Source organism: Triticum aestivum, chromosome 6D, assembly GCF_018294505.1.
Source record: "Triticum aestivum cultivar Chinese Spring chromosome 6D, IWGSC CS RefSeq v2.1, whole genome shotgun sequence".
Taxonomy (NCBI): Eukaryota; Viridiplantae; Streptophyta; class Magnoliopsida; order Poales; family Poaceae; genus Triticum; species Triticum aestivum.
The window spans coordinates 137,674,886-137,689,771 of NC_057811.1; the positions used below are offsets into that span (position 1 = coordinate 137,674,886).

The 14,886-nt window shown below is 45.5% G+C and overlaps 1 protein-coding gene across 1 annotated transcript; it reads right to left on the reverse strand.

Moving 5' to 3' along the window:
• Positions 1-203: 203 nt before the first annotated feature.
• LOC123144137 (histone H3.2) lies at positions 204-827 on the reverse strand. The gene has a single exon (XM_044563172.1). It carries the CDS (start codon positions 736-738, stop codon positions 328-330), a length of 411 nt encoding a protein of 136 aa, XP_044419107.1. The 5' UTR covers positions 739-827; the 3' UTR covers positions 204-327.
• Positions 828-14,886: the final 14,059 nt, after the last annotated feature.

Below are 14,886 nucleotides of genomic sequence, written 5' to 3' on the forward strand. Positions count from 1 at the left end.
ACAAGCTTTAATGCAAATCCACCACATTCTTAAATAAAAATGGTACCATCACAGACAGAAATCACCAATACCAGCCGCAATTTTAACCAGGTCCATTCAAAACATGCATTCAGAACGCCTGACAGACCAACTATAGCCAGTAATTCAGAGGGTGAAGACAAGCACAGAAAAAAGAGAATAATAATTCAGAGGGATTTATCTCATACTGGTAACCATATTTCATTGAAAGCATCGAAGCACAGCAACAAGCTAGTTACACAGGAACGACGCAGATATGGAACACGACGGGAACAGATCCTAAACACCTAGCAATGGCAAGCGAGGCGCCTAGGCGCGCTCCCCGCGGATGCGGCGGGCAAGCTGGATGTCCTTGGGCATGATGGTGACGCGCTTGGCGTGGATGGCGCAGAGGTTGGTGTCCTCGAAGAGGCCGACGAGGTAGGCCTCGGCGGCCTCCTGCAGGGCGGAGACGGCGGAGCTCTGGAAGCGGAGGTCGGTCTTGAAGTCCTGCGCGATCTCCCGGACCAGGCGCTGGAAGGGGAGCTTGCGGATGAGCAGCTCCGTGCTCTTCTGGTACTTGCGGATCTCGCGCAGCGCGACGGTGCCCGGGCGGAAGCGGTGCGGCTTCTTCACGCCGCCGGTCGCCGGGGCCGACTTGCGCGCCGCCTTGGTCGCCAGCTGCTTCCGCGGGGCCTTGCCGCCGGTGGACTTGCGCGCCGTCTGCTTCGTGCGGGCCATCGCGGGAGGAGCGGGGGGCGCCGGGATGGGAGATCGGAGAGGTTTGCTCGGGTGTTTTGAAGTGAAGAGAAGATTGCTTTGCGGTGTGGAAATGGAGGGGAGACGAGGGGGAATAAATAGGAGGCGGGTGGATTTGGTGCTCGGAGCGCGGATCCGGAATTCGGCCCGGCGCGGGGGAGGGAGATGGGAGCCGTCGGATGGAGTAGCGGTGAAGGGTGCCGATTGAGTTTTGCATGCCTCATGCGGATCGCGATCCGTGGGCAGTGACTGGTGGCGAATGGAAGACTGCCAACTGGCAGCTCCTGCATGTCTCGATGGCCCACCCGGCTACGAGGGCAAACTCAATCACAGTACAGGACTGTAGCAGGAATGGCCGTCCCATGAAACATCACCGTAACTTTTCATGGTTCTATCATTCAAACGAATTCCGGATCAAAGTATAACCTGTTTCATAGGATTTACATTCATAGGAATTTTTTATACATAACCTGTTTTTTTTTTAATAAAAGAGGTTTCCCTCTGATTTCATTAATGAAACCAAAAGCAGCACCAAAGTCGAGATCCCAACAGAGTTCGTCACACACGCATCAAGGCCACATATCGAGCTAAAGGTTCAAACTACAACCGCACCTGGGATTACAAAAGCTAGATAAGCATCGCATACATCAGACACCGGCTAGTTATTAACTACTACAAGTTCAGGATAACACGACGAAACAAACAGAGAAAAGGAAGCCTGGGTTTTGATCCTTCGCCAAATTAGCCTTCCAGTCGTCGAACTCCCCAGCTCCACCCCTGCGTCGCCTTGTATATCTCACTTGCCACCCGCTCGATTAGTTTTGCTCTCAGCTGCAGTAGTCTTTCCTCCGGCTTTTTTCTCTGCAAAATCGACCAATCAACAATCCATTTGCCCATCAGATGAATGATTATCACTGGATCATGAATTTTTCTCGATCTGAAGATTATATCATTTCTACATTTTCAAAGAGCCCAAAAAATAGCAGCACTCCCCACCGGAACTAATTTTTTCTCTGGTTTCTTAAAGGTTTTCAGCCACCCTCCCAAGTAGTCATTGAGATTAGTTGGGTTGCGTCTGAGATCAAAAGCATATTTAACCAGGCTCCAGACCAATCTGGCTGCTGAACATTCAAAGAATAAATGTTCTATATTTTCTTCTCTCCCACAATATACACACTCTTTTGTTCCTTTCCATCCTTTCCTAATCAAGTTTTCTTTTGTCAAGATGCTTCTTCTGGCCAAAAGCCAAAAGAACATTTTGATCTTAGATGGAATGTTAGTTTTCCACAGAAATTTGTGTGGAAACCCCACTCCATCATTGATCATAAAGGAGTATAAAGATTTAACTGAAAATTTTATGTTTTTAGTAAGCATCCACAGAGGTTGATCTTTCCCTCCATGCATCCTTACCTCCTCACATCTTTGTTTCAAACTATTCCAAAGCCCCATTGTTTATGAGTTTAAGTCTCTTCTAAAGCTAAAACCCTGCCACCCTCTGTTCACAGCTTCTGCCACTGATATGTTGTGGTCAAAGCTGATGTTGTATAGTCTAGGATATAGGTCTTTTAGAGGTCTAGCCCCAACCCACCAATCCTCCCAAAATCTAGTTTCTTTCCCTTCTCCAGTCACTTTCTTGACATGCTGGAAGTATTTTTTTTTACTCCCATCAAGCTGCTCCAGAACTGGGAATCCCCAGGTTTCTTTTCTACACGAGACAGACATTTGCCCTGAACGTATTTGTTATCCAGTATATTCACCCATGTCCCTGATTCAGTTTCCAGTTTCCATAGCCACTTAGCTAGCAGGGCTTTGTTCATAATTTCCAAATTAATGATCCCCAGCCCCCCCCCCCTGTTCTTTTGGTAAACAACAAGTTTTCCAATTAACCAAATGGTATTTCTTTTTGCTTTCATCTTCTTGCCACACAAGTCTGGACCTAAAAAAATCAGCCTTTTTCCTCACTCCCACAGGAAGACGATAAAAGGACATCATGAACAGTGGAATATTGGTCAGGCATGCCTGTACCAGGGTAACTATCCCAGCCATATTAAGGAGTCTCCCCTGCCAGCATGCACATCTTTTCTGTACTTTTTCAGTGACTCCCTTCCAAAATCTATTTCCCAACCTAACATCTGCAACAGGCAATCCCAAGTATTTAATGGGTATTTTCCCCACCTCACAAGTAAAAATTTCCTGGTATGTATTAATCTTATTAACAGCTTCTCCAAACAGAAAAATCTCACTTTTATGGAAGTTAATGGTCAATCCAGACATCTGTTCAAATGTTGTCAGGATGAATTTCAGATTTCTTGCGCTCTCTTCATCATCTTGCAATAAGAAAATAGTGTCATCTGCATATTGCAGCATATTCACTTCACAATTATTTAATTCAGACAATACCCCTTTTACAAACCCTTCCTGCATAGCATTGTCTAAAATAATGGCTAATGCATTTGCAGCAATATCAAACAACAGAGGTGATAAAGGATCACCTTGTCTCAATCCTTTAAATGTTTTAAAATAAGGTCCTATTTCATCATTCACCTTAACCCCCACATGCCCTCCTACCATGGTGTGCATTACCATGTCACACCATTTATCAGGAAATTTTTTGAGTTTCAGCATTTTGTACACAAAGGGCCACTTAATCTTATCATATGTTTTTTCAAAATCCACTTTAAACAATAAGGCACTTTGCTTCTTTTTATGTATTGTATTTAATGTTTCATGTAATACCACCACTCCCTCCATTATATATCTCCCTTTGATAAAGGTTGTTTGATTTGGGGAAATAATTGGCCTGATCACCCTGCTAAGTCTATTCATTAACACCTTGGTGATGATTTTGAAACTCACATTTAATAGACAGATAGGTCTGAATTTTTGAATCTGTCTAGCATCTTTGACTTTGGGTACTAGGGTAATAATCCCATAGTTTAGCCTAGAAATGTCCAGCTTCCCAGAGTGAAAGTCATCTAGCAGTTCTTTCAATTCCCACTTCACCAAATCCCAGAAATTCTGATAAAATTCAATAGGTAAACCATCTGGGCCAGGGCTTTTATTTTCTCCATATTAAAAACTACCTCATACGATTCTTGCATACTAAAAGGTTCCACCAGAGATCTGGCTTACTCCTCTGTGATGCCAGGAGCATCCTGGATATTTAAGTTGATAGTGGACACTTCAGGTTGACCAAATAGGTCTTTGTAAAATTTAGTGATGTATTTGATTAGTTCTTCATCCCCTTCAATCACCCCCTCCTCTTGGCTTAGTGAAAAGATTCTATTCTTTCTTCTCCTCCCGTTCACCTTAGCATGGTAATATTTTGTATTATTATCCCCATCTTTGATCTCTCTATCTTTGTATCTCTGCAACCATTTCATTTCCTCCTGTTTCATCAGCACCCCCAACTGTGCCCTTAATTCCTTTTGTTCACATCTATCAGCAGCAGATATTCCCATTACTTCAGTTCTCTTATCTATATCATCAAGTTTCTTTATAATATCTTTCTTTATTTTTCTGCAGGCTGCATCTGAGTTTAAAATCCAGCCCCTCACTTTTTGCCTAAATATTCTCAGCTTTTTCTGCCATCTCTCCATGCTATTACCTGCCACCTGTGTGTTCCACACTTTATGTATAAATTCTTTGAATCCTTCTTTAAGCATCCAAGAATTTTCAAATCTAAATATTCTATTATTGTTTCTCATTTCACCAGAATCCACAATCAATGGAGTGTGGTCAGATAATTCTCTCTCTCTAAAGCTTGCACAGTAGTTAAGGGGTAGTGTTCTTCCTAATCAGGGCAAATAAGAACCCTGTCTAATTTTTCATAAGTGGGGTCACATTGGTTGTTGGCCCAAGTATATTTTCTCCCCCCTAGGAGTAACTCTCTCAGCCCAACTTGTTCAATTATAGCATTAAAAACAAAACTCCAGTGATCAGTGACAGTAGGTTTGTTTTTTTAGTGCTGTTTCTGATGACATTAAAATCACCACCTATCATCATTGGTAAAGATGAGTTATCTTGATAAACTCTAGACAGTTCAGCTAGATAAGCATTTTTGCCAGTAGTCTGAGCATCTCCATAAACTACAATAAGATTCCATTCAAATTTATTTATTTTATCAAAAACCACAATTCTTACAAAATACACCCCAATTTCCACATTAATAATATCAAAATTGTCATAGTTAATACCCACTAGGATCCCCCCAGATCTCCCTCTTGGTGAGGACCATTTCCATTCAAAGTTTCTCCCACCACACAAATTATGGAGCTCATCTTTGGAGAAATTATCTTTGATAGTTTCCTGGATCCCAACAAAATGCAGCTTTCTATTGTTTATATTTTCTCTAATGAAATTTTTCTTACAATCCTTTCCAATCCCTCTAATATTCTAGAACATTCCTATCATTTTCCTTTTATTTTATTTTTATAACCTCTCTTTTTTCCCCAAGCACACTAGTTGTCTTCCCACAGCAGAATCCTGGTGAGTTTGAGCTAGTCTTTTTTTATTTAGAGAAGAAATTTCTAAGATGTGTAAAGTGATCCATTTTCATCTCAGCATCAGAATGGTCTTCATCAGAACAGAGTTCCTTTAGATCCATATCCCCAATGTCAATAAGGTTAGGTCCATCATATTGACATTCCTCTTCTTTTTCTGACAAATATGTTGTAAATAAAATTCTTTTCTGCATTGCTCCATCTTAGCTATGATATCTAAATTAGTCTCAATCATGTTAATAGAGCATCCTAAATCAATACCAATTTTATGTGCCATAGCTAATAAAGAGACATCATGACAATTCAAGTTCTGTATCTTACCATAGTTATCCTTGGCAGCAGCTCTTTCTTTGGCCAGTTCCTCGATTTTTGCATCTTGTTTGTCTGCCAATCTGTCACATCTTCTGAGTTGTTCATCCAACAAAGCTTCATTATTCTCTGTGTCATTATTCCCAGTCTTAACTCCCACTTTGGTGCCAAATGAAACATACTCCTGGCTAGCATTATAATCTACTGCCTCATTGTAGTTGTTGTGTTCATCTTCCTTTCTATCAGTTTCCATAATCCTCATATCAGCATCAGTAATTTCCTTCATTTCTTTCTCTCTTGCTTCCCACATTTCAATTTTGTCCACACACCTGTCAATCACCCCCTGTTGTTTGTTAATAAAATCCATGAGTACTTTTTTATCTTGTTCCAGTTCCATGATCTTTTTCTCTTCTTTCATTCTGAGGGCTTTTTGTCTCACTTTGTCTTATTCCAGATCATTTATCTTTTTCATAACCATATCCACACTGGTTTTTACCTTTTTCCTTGCCTCCATCTCCAGAACTTGCTCTTTTTGTATCCTTAGAATTTCCTCATTTTTCTTCTTCAATTCCTCAAATTGTGCCAGTCCCAGGCTCCCTAGTGAGATCATTTCTTTATTCCCAATCACATTATCATCATCTCCTTTGTGTCTTTTTCTCATGATTTCCTCACTATTGCCTGTCTCTGTTTCTTCCATTCCCTGTTTCTTATGCTCTCCATACCATCCCATCTCCACCACACTCTCAATCTTTGGTAGGATCCTGTATATCATCAACTCTTTGTCAGTGATCTCAGTATAGGCTGGAATTTTTTCATAGTCTCTCACTCCAATCTTAGCTCTAATCTTCTCTTTGGTGATTGTATTCATGTAAATTTTCAGCACTGGTCCAAGAGTTGCAGCCACCTCACACATCCCAAAAAAATGCCTGAAACATTCAGGTACTTTTCCAAATTGAACCCAAACAGTGTGCAGTTTGCCAACAGCCTGTGAATCAAAGCTCCACCCCTTCACATTGATCACAGCACCTGATTCCAATAATGTAAAATCATTGCATTTGATCAGTTCCACCAGTCTCCCTTTGTTAGGAAATCTCACCAAAAAAGCCTTATCTCGATGCTTCTTGCATCTCCATTGCCAGTTTCAATTGAACATGTAATGCAGCCTGTCTATCAACTGTGTTTCATTGATTTCCCCAGAAACCACTGATATAATGGCCATTGGGTTTGGGTTCTCAACCTCCAGGGCTTCCTTAGCACTTTGCACCAGTAGCACTCCAAGCCCCCTAGCAGCATACCCTATAAACTTAGGCACTGGCTTAATCTGTTTCAGTCAGTTGCAGTCATCAGTAACATGATTTTTTTTCCACAGATCACACAATGTCCAAGAGGGCAATCTTTTGTCAGATAATTTGAGTCTTTGCATTTGTTGCAGAGCATCCTGTTCACTCCTCCAAAACCTAGTCCCCCCCCTCTTGCACACTTCTGCTGTTATGTTGATCTCTGTCAATAGCACCATATCCTCTCTGTCCTTGAGCTCCTCCTCCATTGTTCACCATCAGGATCTCTCTCCCCAGCTTTCCCTGGTTCATGGGTTCTGTAATCATCTTATTCAATTCATTTGTCTTGTGATCAACAACCCCCTGGTTCTGACCCGCACTAGATCCAGATCTGGAATTTGCCTCTGTTCCAGGAAGGAGATTGCCTTGCGAGATTTGAGCCAACAGAGCGTTCAGCAGTACCTGTTGTTGTTGCAGCAGCTCTTGTGCTCCTTTTCCTTGAGATCCAACAGCATCTCCCTGGCTAATTCTTGTCTCCTATTCTTTTCCCTTGCTCTTGTTAGTTGCAGTTCCTCCATCTTCAGCTTCTCCTCTGGCAACGGTGTCCTGCTTCGTCTCCTGTCTGTCTTGCATTCTCCAGTTCTCTCTCCCTCTAGCAAACTCTCTCCTCTCTTCCCATGGCACCTGATTTTTGTGGTAATTCTCCCCTCCTCTTTCCTTATGTACTGCCAACTCTCTCTCTCCCCCTATTGAACCGACCCCCTCCTCCATCGAATCTGCCCCCGAATCGATCCATTCTTTCTTCTTCTACTCCTCGCGGCGCACTAGTAAACCCTAGTCCTGTTTCCTCTCCCCCTTCCTTTTATATCTAGGTTGAGAGAGGGGAAAGAGCCAGAAAGCGTATTTTCACTTCCCGCGACCCCCACACTTGGGCCTGGTTGTCCTCGAGTTGGGCTCAAATCCAGGGCCCAATTCTCCAATACATCATCAGTATCAATCTTTCTAATATGTTTTTTTTGTGATTCTACTGCTGATGGCAGTATTAATCTCACAATTAGGGATAACCAAAATATCTGTATCTAAACCTATCTCAGACCAGAAATCTTGTATACCATTCTTCTTTTGCATTTTCTCTACAACCAAAGCACCATTCATAATGTTTCTAATATCTGTAAAATTATCTATTGTCACTCCCCTGCCCATAGCATCTGAACTTTTTTTGTTCAGATTTTTATGTTCATCCGCATTGTCCAAATCAACCTTCTCCACTTTGTATCTATTCCCTTGTTTCCTACTGCCCTTACTATGACCAATAGTCACTTTGTTTAGGCATGGATTCAACAAATACTTCTGAGGCAAAGAGTTCATACCTCTCGGATCTAGTGAGGCGCCGTCCTCCTCACCAGACTCCTCCCCAGCCAGCAACCAGAAGCGGTTGTCGGCAGGGGAGAAGCCTAGCCCTCCGCCGCGAACCTGGTCGCCTCCTGGAGGCGCTGCGACCTGCGGAGGAAGCGGGGGTTGTTGGGGAACGTAGCAGAAATTCAAAATTTTCTACGCATCACCAAGATCAATCTATGGAGTAATCTAGCACCGAGGGGAAGGGGAGTGCATCTACATACCATTGTAGATCGCTAAGCGGAAGCGTTGCAAGAACGCGGATGAAGAAGTCGTACTCGTAGCGATTCAGATCGCGGTTGATTCCGATCTAAGCGCCGTACCACGGCGCCTCCGCGTTCAACACACGTGCAGCCCGGTGACGTCTCCCACGCCTTGATCCAGCAAGGAGAGAGGGAGAGGTTGGGGAAGACTCCGTCCAGAAGCAGCACAACGGCATGGTGGTGATGGAGGAGCGTGGCACTCCAGCAGGGCTTCGCCAAGCACTGCGAGAGACGAGGAGGGAGAGGGGTAGGGCTGCGCCAAAGAGAGAGGAAGACTCATGTCTATGGCAGCCCCAAAACCCCACTATATATAGGGGAGGGGGAGGGGCTGCGCCCCCATCTAGGGTTCCCCCCCAAAGGGGTGCGGCCAGCCCTAGATGCATCTAGGGGGGCGGCCAGAGGGGGAGAGAGGGGGCGCACCACTAGGTGGGCCTTAGGCCCATCTGAGCCTAGGGTTTCCCCTTTCCCCCTTCTCTCTTCGCCTTGGGCCTTGGTGGGGGGGGGGGGGCGCACCAGCTCACCTGGGGCTGGTCCCCTCCCACACTTGGCCCACGCAGCCCTCTGGGGCCGGTGGCCCCACCTGGTGGACCCCCGGGACCCTCCCGGTGGTCCCGGTACGTTACCGATAGCACCCGAAACTTTTCCGGTGACCAAAACAGGACTTCCCATATATAAATCTTTACCTCCGGACCATTCCGGAACTCCTCGTGACGTCCGGGATCTCATCCGGGACTCTGAACAACATTCGGTAACCACGTATATCTATTCCCTATAACCCTAGCGTCATCGAACCTTAAGTGTGTAGACCCTACGGGTTCGGGAACCATGCAGACATGACCGAGACGTTCTCCGGCCAATAACCAACAACGGGATCTGGATACCCATGTTGGCTCCCACATGTTCCACCATGATCTCATCGGATGAACCACGATGTCGGGGATTCAATCAATCCCGTATACAATTCCCTTTGTCTACCGGTATAGTACTTGCCCGAGATTCGATCGTCGGTATCCCAATACCTTGTTCAATCTCGTTACCGGCAAGTCTCTTTACTTGTTCCGTAACACATCATCCCGTGATCAACTCTTTGGTCACATTGTGCACATTATGATGATGTGCTACCGAGTGGGCCCAGAGATACCTCTCCATTTACACGGAGTGACAAATCCCAGTCTCGATTCATGCCAACCCAACAGACACTTTCAGAGATACCTGTAGTGCACCTTTATAGCCACCCAGTTACGTTGTGACGTTTGGTACACCCAAAGCATTCTTACGGTATCCGGGAGTTGCACAATCTCATGGTCTAAGGAAATGATACTTGACATTAGAAAAGCTTTAGCATACGAACTACACGATCTTGTGCTAGGCTTAGGATTGGGTCTTGTCCATCACATCATTCTCCTAATGATGTGATCCCGTTATCAACGACATCCAATGTCCATGGTCAGGAAACCGTAACCATCTATTGATCAACGAGCTAGTCAACTAGAGGCTTACTAGGGACATGGTGTTGTCTATGTATCCACACATGTATCTGAGTTTCCTATCGATACAATTTTAGCATGGATAATAAACGATTATCATGAACAAGGAAATATAATAATAACCAATTTATTATTGCCTCTAGGGCATATTTCTAACAGGGGTGACCTGCGCGGCGTGTAGATCTTCTCCTTTGTTTTCTTCTCTCCACCGCGCTTCTCCACCACCTGGCTTGAGGCCGCACCCAGATCCATCTGCTCTTCCTCCGACTCTGCCTTGCTGTCTTCGATTTGGATCGGCACCCAGCGCGTCCCTGGAGTGGGGATGGCCATGACAGCACCCACCACGAACTCCTCCGGGCCAGCGGGGAAGCGGCGTCGTGAGCGGAACGCCCACCACTTCTGCCTCGATGCCTGGTCGCCACCTTCCGTCTCCTCCATGGCCCAGACCAGAGCGGCCAGCGAGCTCACCGGCGCACCAGTTGGAGTGGTCATCCCATTCGGGGTGAGCCGCTCATCCTCCTCCACCGTTAGATTCCTGAAGACGCGCTTCGCCGCGCGCCGCATCTCCTTCCTGGTTGCAAACCAGGACACAATCTCCCTTGCCCTCTCCAGCTTCAGCTCGTTCCCACTCGCAAGCTCCACCATGGCGCGCTCCATCTTCATCCTCCAATCGGCCATGGTCACCGAAGTCGCTGCGCCCGTGCTTTGGATGTGTGTGCGGTGGGCAGAGGTGGATGGGGGTTTTCGAATCTAGGTGTGTTGACTCCCCTTCGAGGGTGGGGGATTTATTTCCCACCTTCCCCCCGCATTCATGGCGGTCGCACCCCTTGGAATCCCCCCACCGCCATCAATTTCCAACGCCGCCGCATCACCAACCCGAGCCACGTGACATGGCATCCAAACAATCGAATTACATTAAATTTTCTCCCAATCTCGTAACCCCCGACTGTCAATGATCATGTCCTCTTCATCAATCAACAAAATTCTTTGAATCTCACCTTGGATGAGTAGATTCCCTCTCTGATAGCAGAGAACCTCGGCCTGTAGGAGATTTGGGATGTACAGCACCGGCCAGCTCTCATCGACTCGATCCCTCCCCGCGGGGGGCTCGCCGTCACGTGCCCGCGCGGTGGCGTCTGCGCGGTGCTCATCCTCCACCGCGGGAGGCTTGCTGTCACGCGTTTGCGCGGCGTCGCCTGCGCGGTGGTCGTCGCGTGCGCGGTGATCGTCGCCCCGATCACCTTTGTGTTCGCCGCACGAGTAGCGTGTCGTGTCAGCCATCCATCCCCCATCTTCATACATAACCTGTTGATTTGTACAATTAGAATCCTTTGCACTCCATTTTGTAGGATAGTTTATTCATCTGCTTAAATCTCTTGGTATAATTTATTTGTTTTTATGTCGCATCAAACTTTTATTTATCAAAATTTGCGTGATTTCCTAATCTCTAGGATTCAAGCGGACACATCAATACATTATGTGCATTTTCCTCCTTTATTAGGCCTCCTTTGATTTGCAGAATTTTTGTAGGAATTTTAAAGGATATGAATTTTGTAGGAAACTTTCTTTAGAACCCGTTGGTTTGTATGAATTAATTCATATTTCTATGTAGGATAGGAACCAAGCCTTCACATTTCAAAAGAAAGACATTAGCGTAAACTCAATGGAAAAGTCATTATCCTAGGAATTGAGGTGCAGGTCATCTCACTTCGAGTTATTTACCCAAAACCACCACACTTAAGGTTAGGGTAACAACTTAGTACCAGATTTGAACCAGGGCACAAAAAACCACCGAAATTGTGCCTAATACGTAACACGAAGCACTGATGCTGGAATTTGGTCGCGAAAACAGCAAAACCAACAGGTGGGTCCCACCTGTCAGGCCGATGTAGCAAAGACTAATCGAAGTCAATGTTTGACCTGCTGAGGTGGACGTATGACCCACCAGTCAGCCACTCATCATCTTATACTCCTTTTATCTTCTTCCTCCTCTATTACTCTGCCTTGCGACGGCTGGTCCAGAGCGGAGGCAAGCATGCGGGCCGTTGGTGGGAGATGACCTTTAAGAGGAAAGGGAGGAGGCGGGGGAAGGGCCCGCCAGCGGCAGCCGCGCCGGCGGTAAGATGCTAGGGTGGCCAGTAGCGTTGACGGCGGCGAGCTGGGCGGTGGGGGAGCTCGGGCTTGCATGACCGCTGAGTTACAGCTTGCCAGCGAGCTAGCTAAGCACCTAGATGGCATCACTTGAGCTCTATGATCTCGGTACAGTGCTCACGCACAATCAATTCATGCTCAAATAACACCGACGGAGAGGTACGGCGGCTGGAGTTTTCGGGCATGGCGGAGGAATTAGTAACAGAACAAAATCGACAACAGGAAAAGGGGGTAAAAGGATAGGGGCTTATGGCGATTCAGATGAGTAGGCCAGCGAGGTCAGGGGTGCTCTGAAGGTCTTAAATTCGACGGCGACGGCGGCGGCTCCGAGGTTGAAGACAGAGTCGATTCGGTCGTTCTAGGGTGTCTCCGCGCTTGTTCGTCGTCGAGGATGACCAGAGTGAGGAGGCAAAGCTCTGGGACACTGTGTCTCGGCGAAACTACGGCGGTGGCCACGCTGGTGCGGAGCGGCGTCGACGGCTAGCTATCGGGCTGAAGTGAGGAGGGGGATGGAGGATGGGAGCGAGCTCGAGACGAAGGGAAAGGGAGAGGAGGATATGGACGTCGAGCTCGGCTACGCCTAGCTTGAGAAAGGGCTCGGTTGCCATGGCCATGGACCTCTCAGTTCGCACGGGCTCGGCCGCTCACAAGCTGCTCGACCCAATGCTTCATAAAAATAGAGATGGGATGAAGATGACCATGTAGTCAATGACAGGCGGGGCCCGCGTCTCATCTGCCACCTCAGCTGGTCAAAGTTTTTTTTGTGCCTGGTCTTTGCCACGTCAGCCCGACACGTGGGATCCACCTGTCGGTTTTGCTGTTTTCGCGATCAAGTTTCAGTATCAGTGCTCCGTGTTACGCATTAGGCACAATTTCGGTGGTTTTTTGTGCCCTGGTTCAAATCTGGTACCAAGTTGTTACCCTATCCCCAAGTGTAGTGGTTTTGGGTAAATAACTCTCTCACTTCCTATGATATTCCTATCATATGAACGAAGGAGGCCCTCCTTTGATTCGTAGGAATTCTATGAGATAAGATTTTTCAAAATAAAAATTCCTTTGGAGCTCTTTGGTTTGTAGGAATGGATTCTTATTTCTATGTTGGATAGAAATCAATCCTTCACATTTCGAAGGAAAAAACCATTAGACTAGATTCAATGACAAAAATCATATCTTCTACATCGAATGACATCTATTTCCTGTAAGAATTGAGATACATGTCATTTCACTTCCTATGATTTTCCTATTCCTATTATATGAACCAAAGAAGGCCTATGTTTTGAAAATCGTGTGAATCAAAGAGGCCCTCACTTGTTGAAAAAACTAGTCTTGTCTTGTTATTTAAGATGTTGTGTCTCATCACTTTGATGTTTTCTCTCAGTTAAACTTTGATTAGTTGCATGTTCTTGTTATTGCGCTCTTCAATTTCTTTGACACAAAACTCATGGGGCGGGATGAAAGTTCCCTTTACTCCAAACAAGAAACAATCGCGGATGTTTTGCTACGCTTGTCATGCCCTTGCTCAACTGAGCTTGTCTCCTTGCATTTCATGAATCCGGAGCATATACTGCACATTTTTGTCTTCAATAACCGAACTACCCTTGTCATTAAAATCACTCTTATTTTCATCAAAATTATCAATTCTGCAAAGGTTCCTCTTCTTGCCTCGGTATAGGCCTTATGGTAGTGTCCCTTGTTTATTATTTTTTATGTCGAAGAACATTACACTTGTCCCAATGGGCTATAACCCTTTCTCAATGCAATTCGTTATAGAAAGGACCCCCTCCCCCCCCAATGCTTTCACACTATTTCAGCAATGAGATATGGGTGTTGCCGGAAACTTGCAATTGCGTAGGAGGTGTATAATATGGTACGGTACTAAACGGAAGTATATGCAATGTTGTAAAATTTCCACTTATTCAGCTATGACTGCCATGAAGGTGCGGAGTCAAATTATGAATACCAATGGTTGCATATGGTGCAAAAAAATAGTGACGTGAGGTGTAGCACATGACGGTTGAAGATGGAATAACCAAATAATTGGTAGTGGCATGACCAATTTCCCCATTCATTGTCATGTTTGGACTCACATACTTGTGAGTTAATTGCGAAGGAATAAAATGGTGAAACACCTTCTTGCATGCCATTGAAGTTCCTAACATGATGTGTCTCACAATAATTAACTGAACTCATCATGTTAGTCAGCGACATATGTAGTTGTGAGATTGCCGATGCATGAGAATTCAAATACACATATTGCATGTTGCTGATATCACAAGAAGTTGAAGCATGGAGGTTATTCCGCATCGGCTCTTCCATGTAATTAATTAGATGTATAGTTGAAAAAAATTAGGGCTAGCCGAGTGCTCACTAAAAGACCCAACACTACCAACTTTGTAATTTTTTGGGTCTAGATAAATAAAATGAGTATTCATATTACCGTTTGTAGATTGCAAAGCCTTGACGACGCTCTCTTCGTAGCAATTGTGGTCACAACGGGTCTTTCGAGTCATGATCACAACTGGGTGGTCACGAGAGGTGCTGCAACATGTGCAGTGCTGCAAGGGAGGCTCGCTAGTCATGCTTATTGGAAAAAGGGCGGTTGACGGGGATGCGATAAAGGGGCGGTCATCAAAGATGTTGCAAGAAGCCAAGAAGAGTTTGCTGACCGTGCTTGTTGCAAAGGGGGGTTTGCCGGAGACACTGCAATAGGGGGGTGTACTGCAAGTGGCTGGAGATGTTGCAAGGT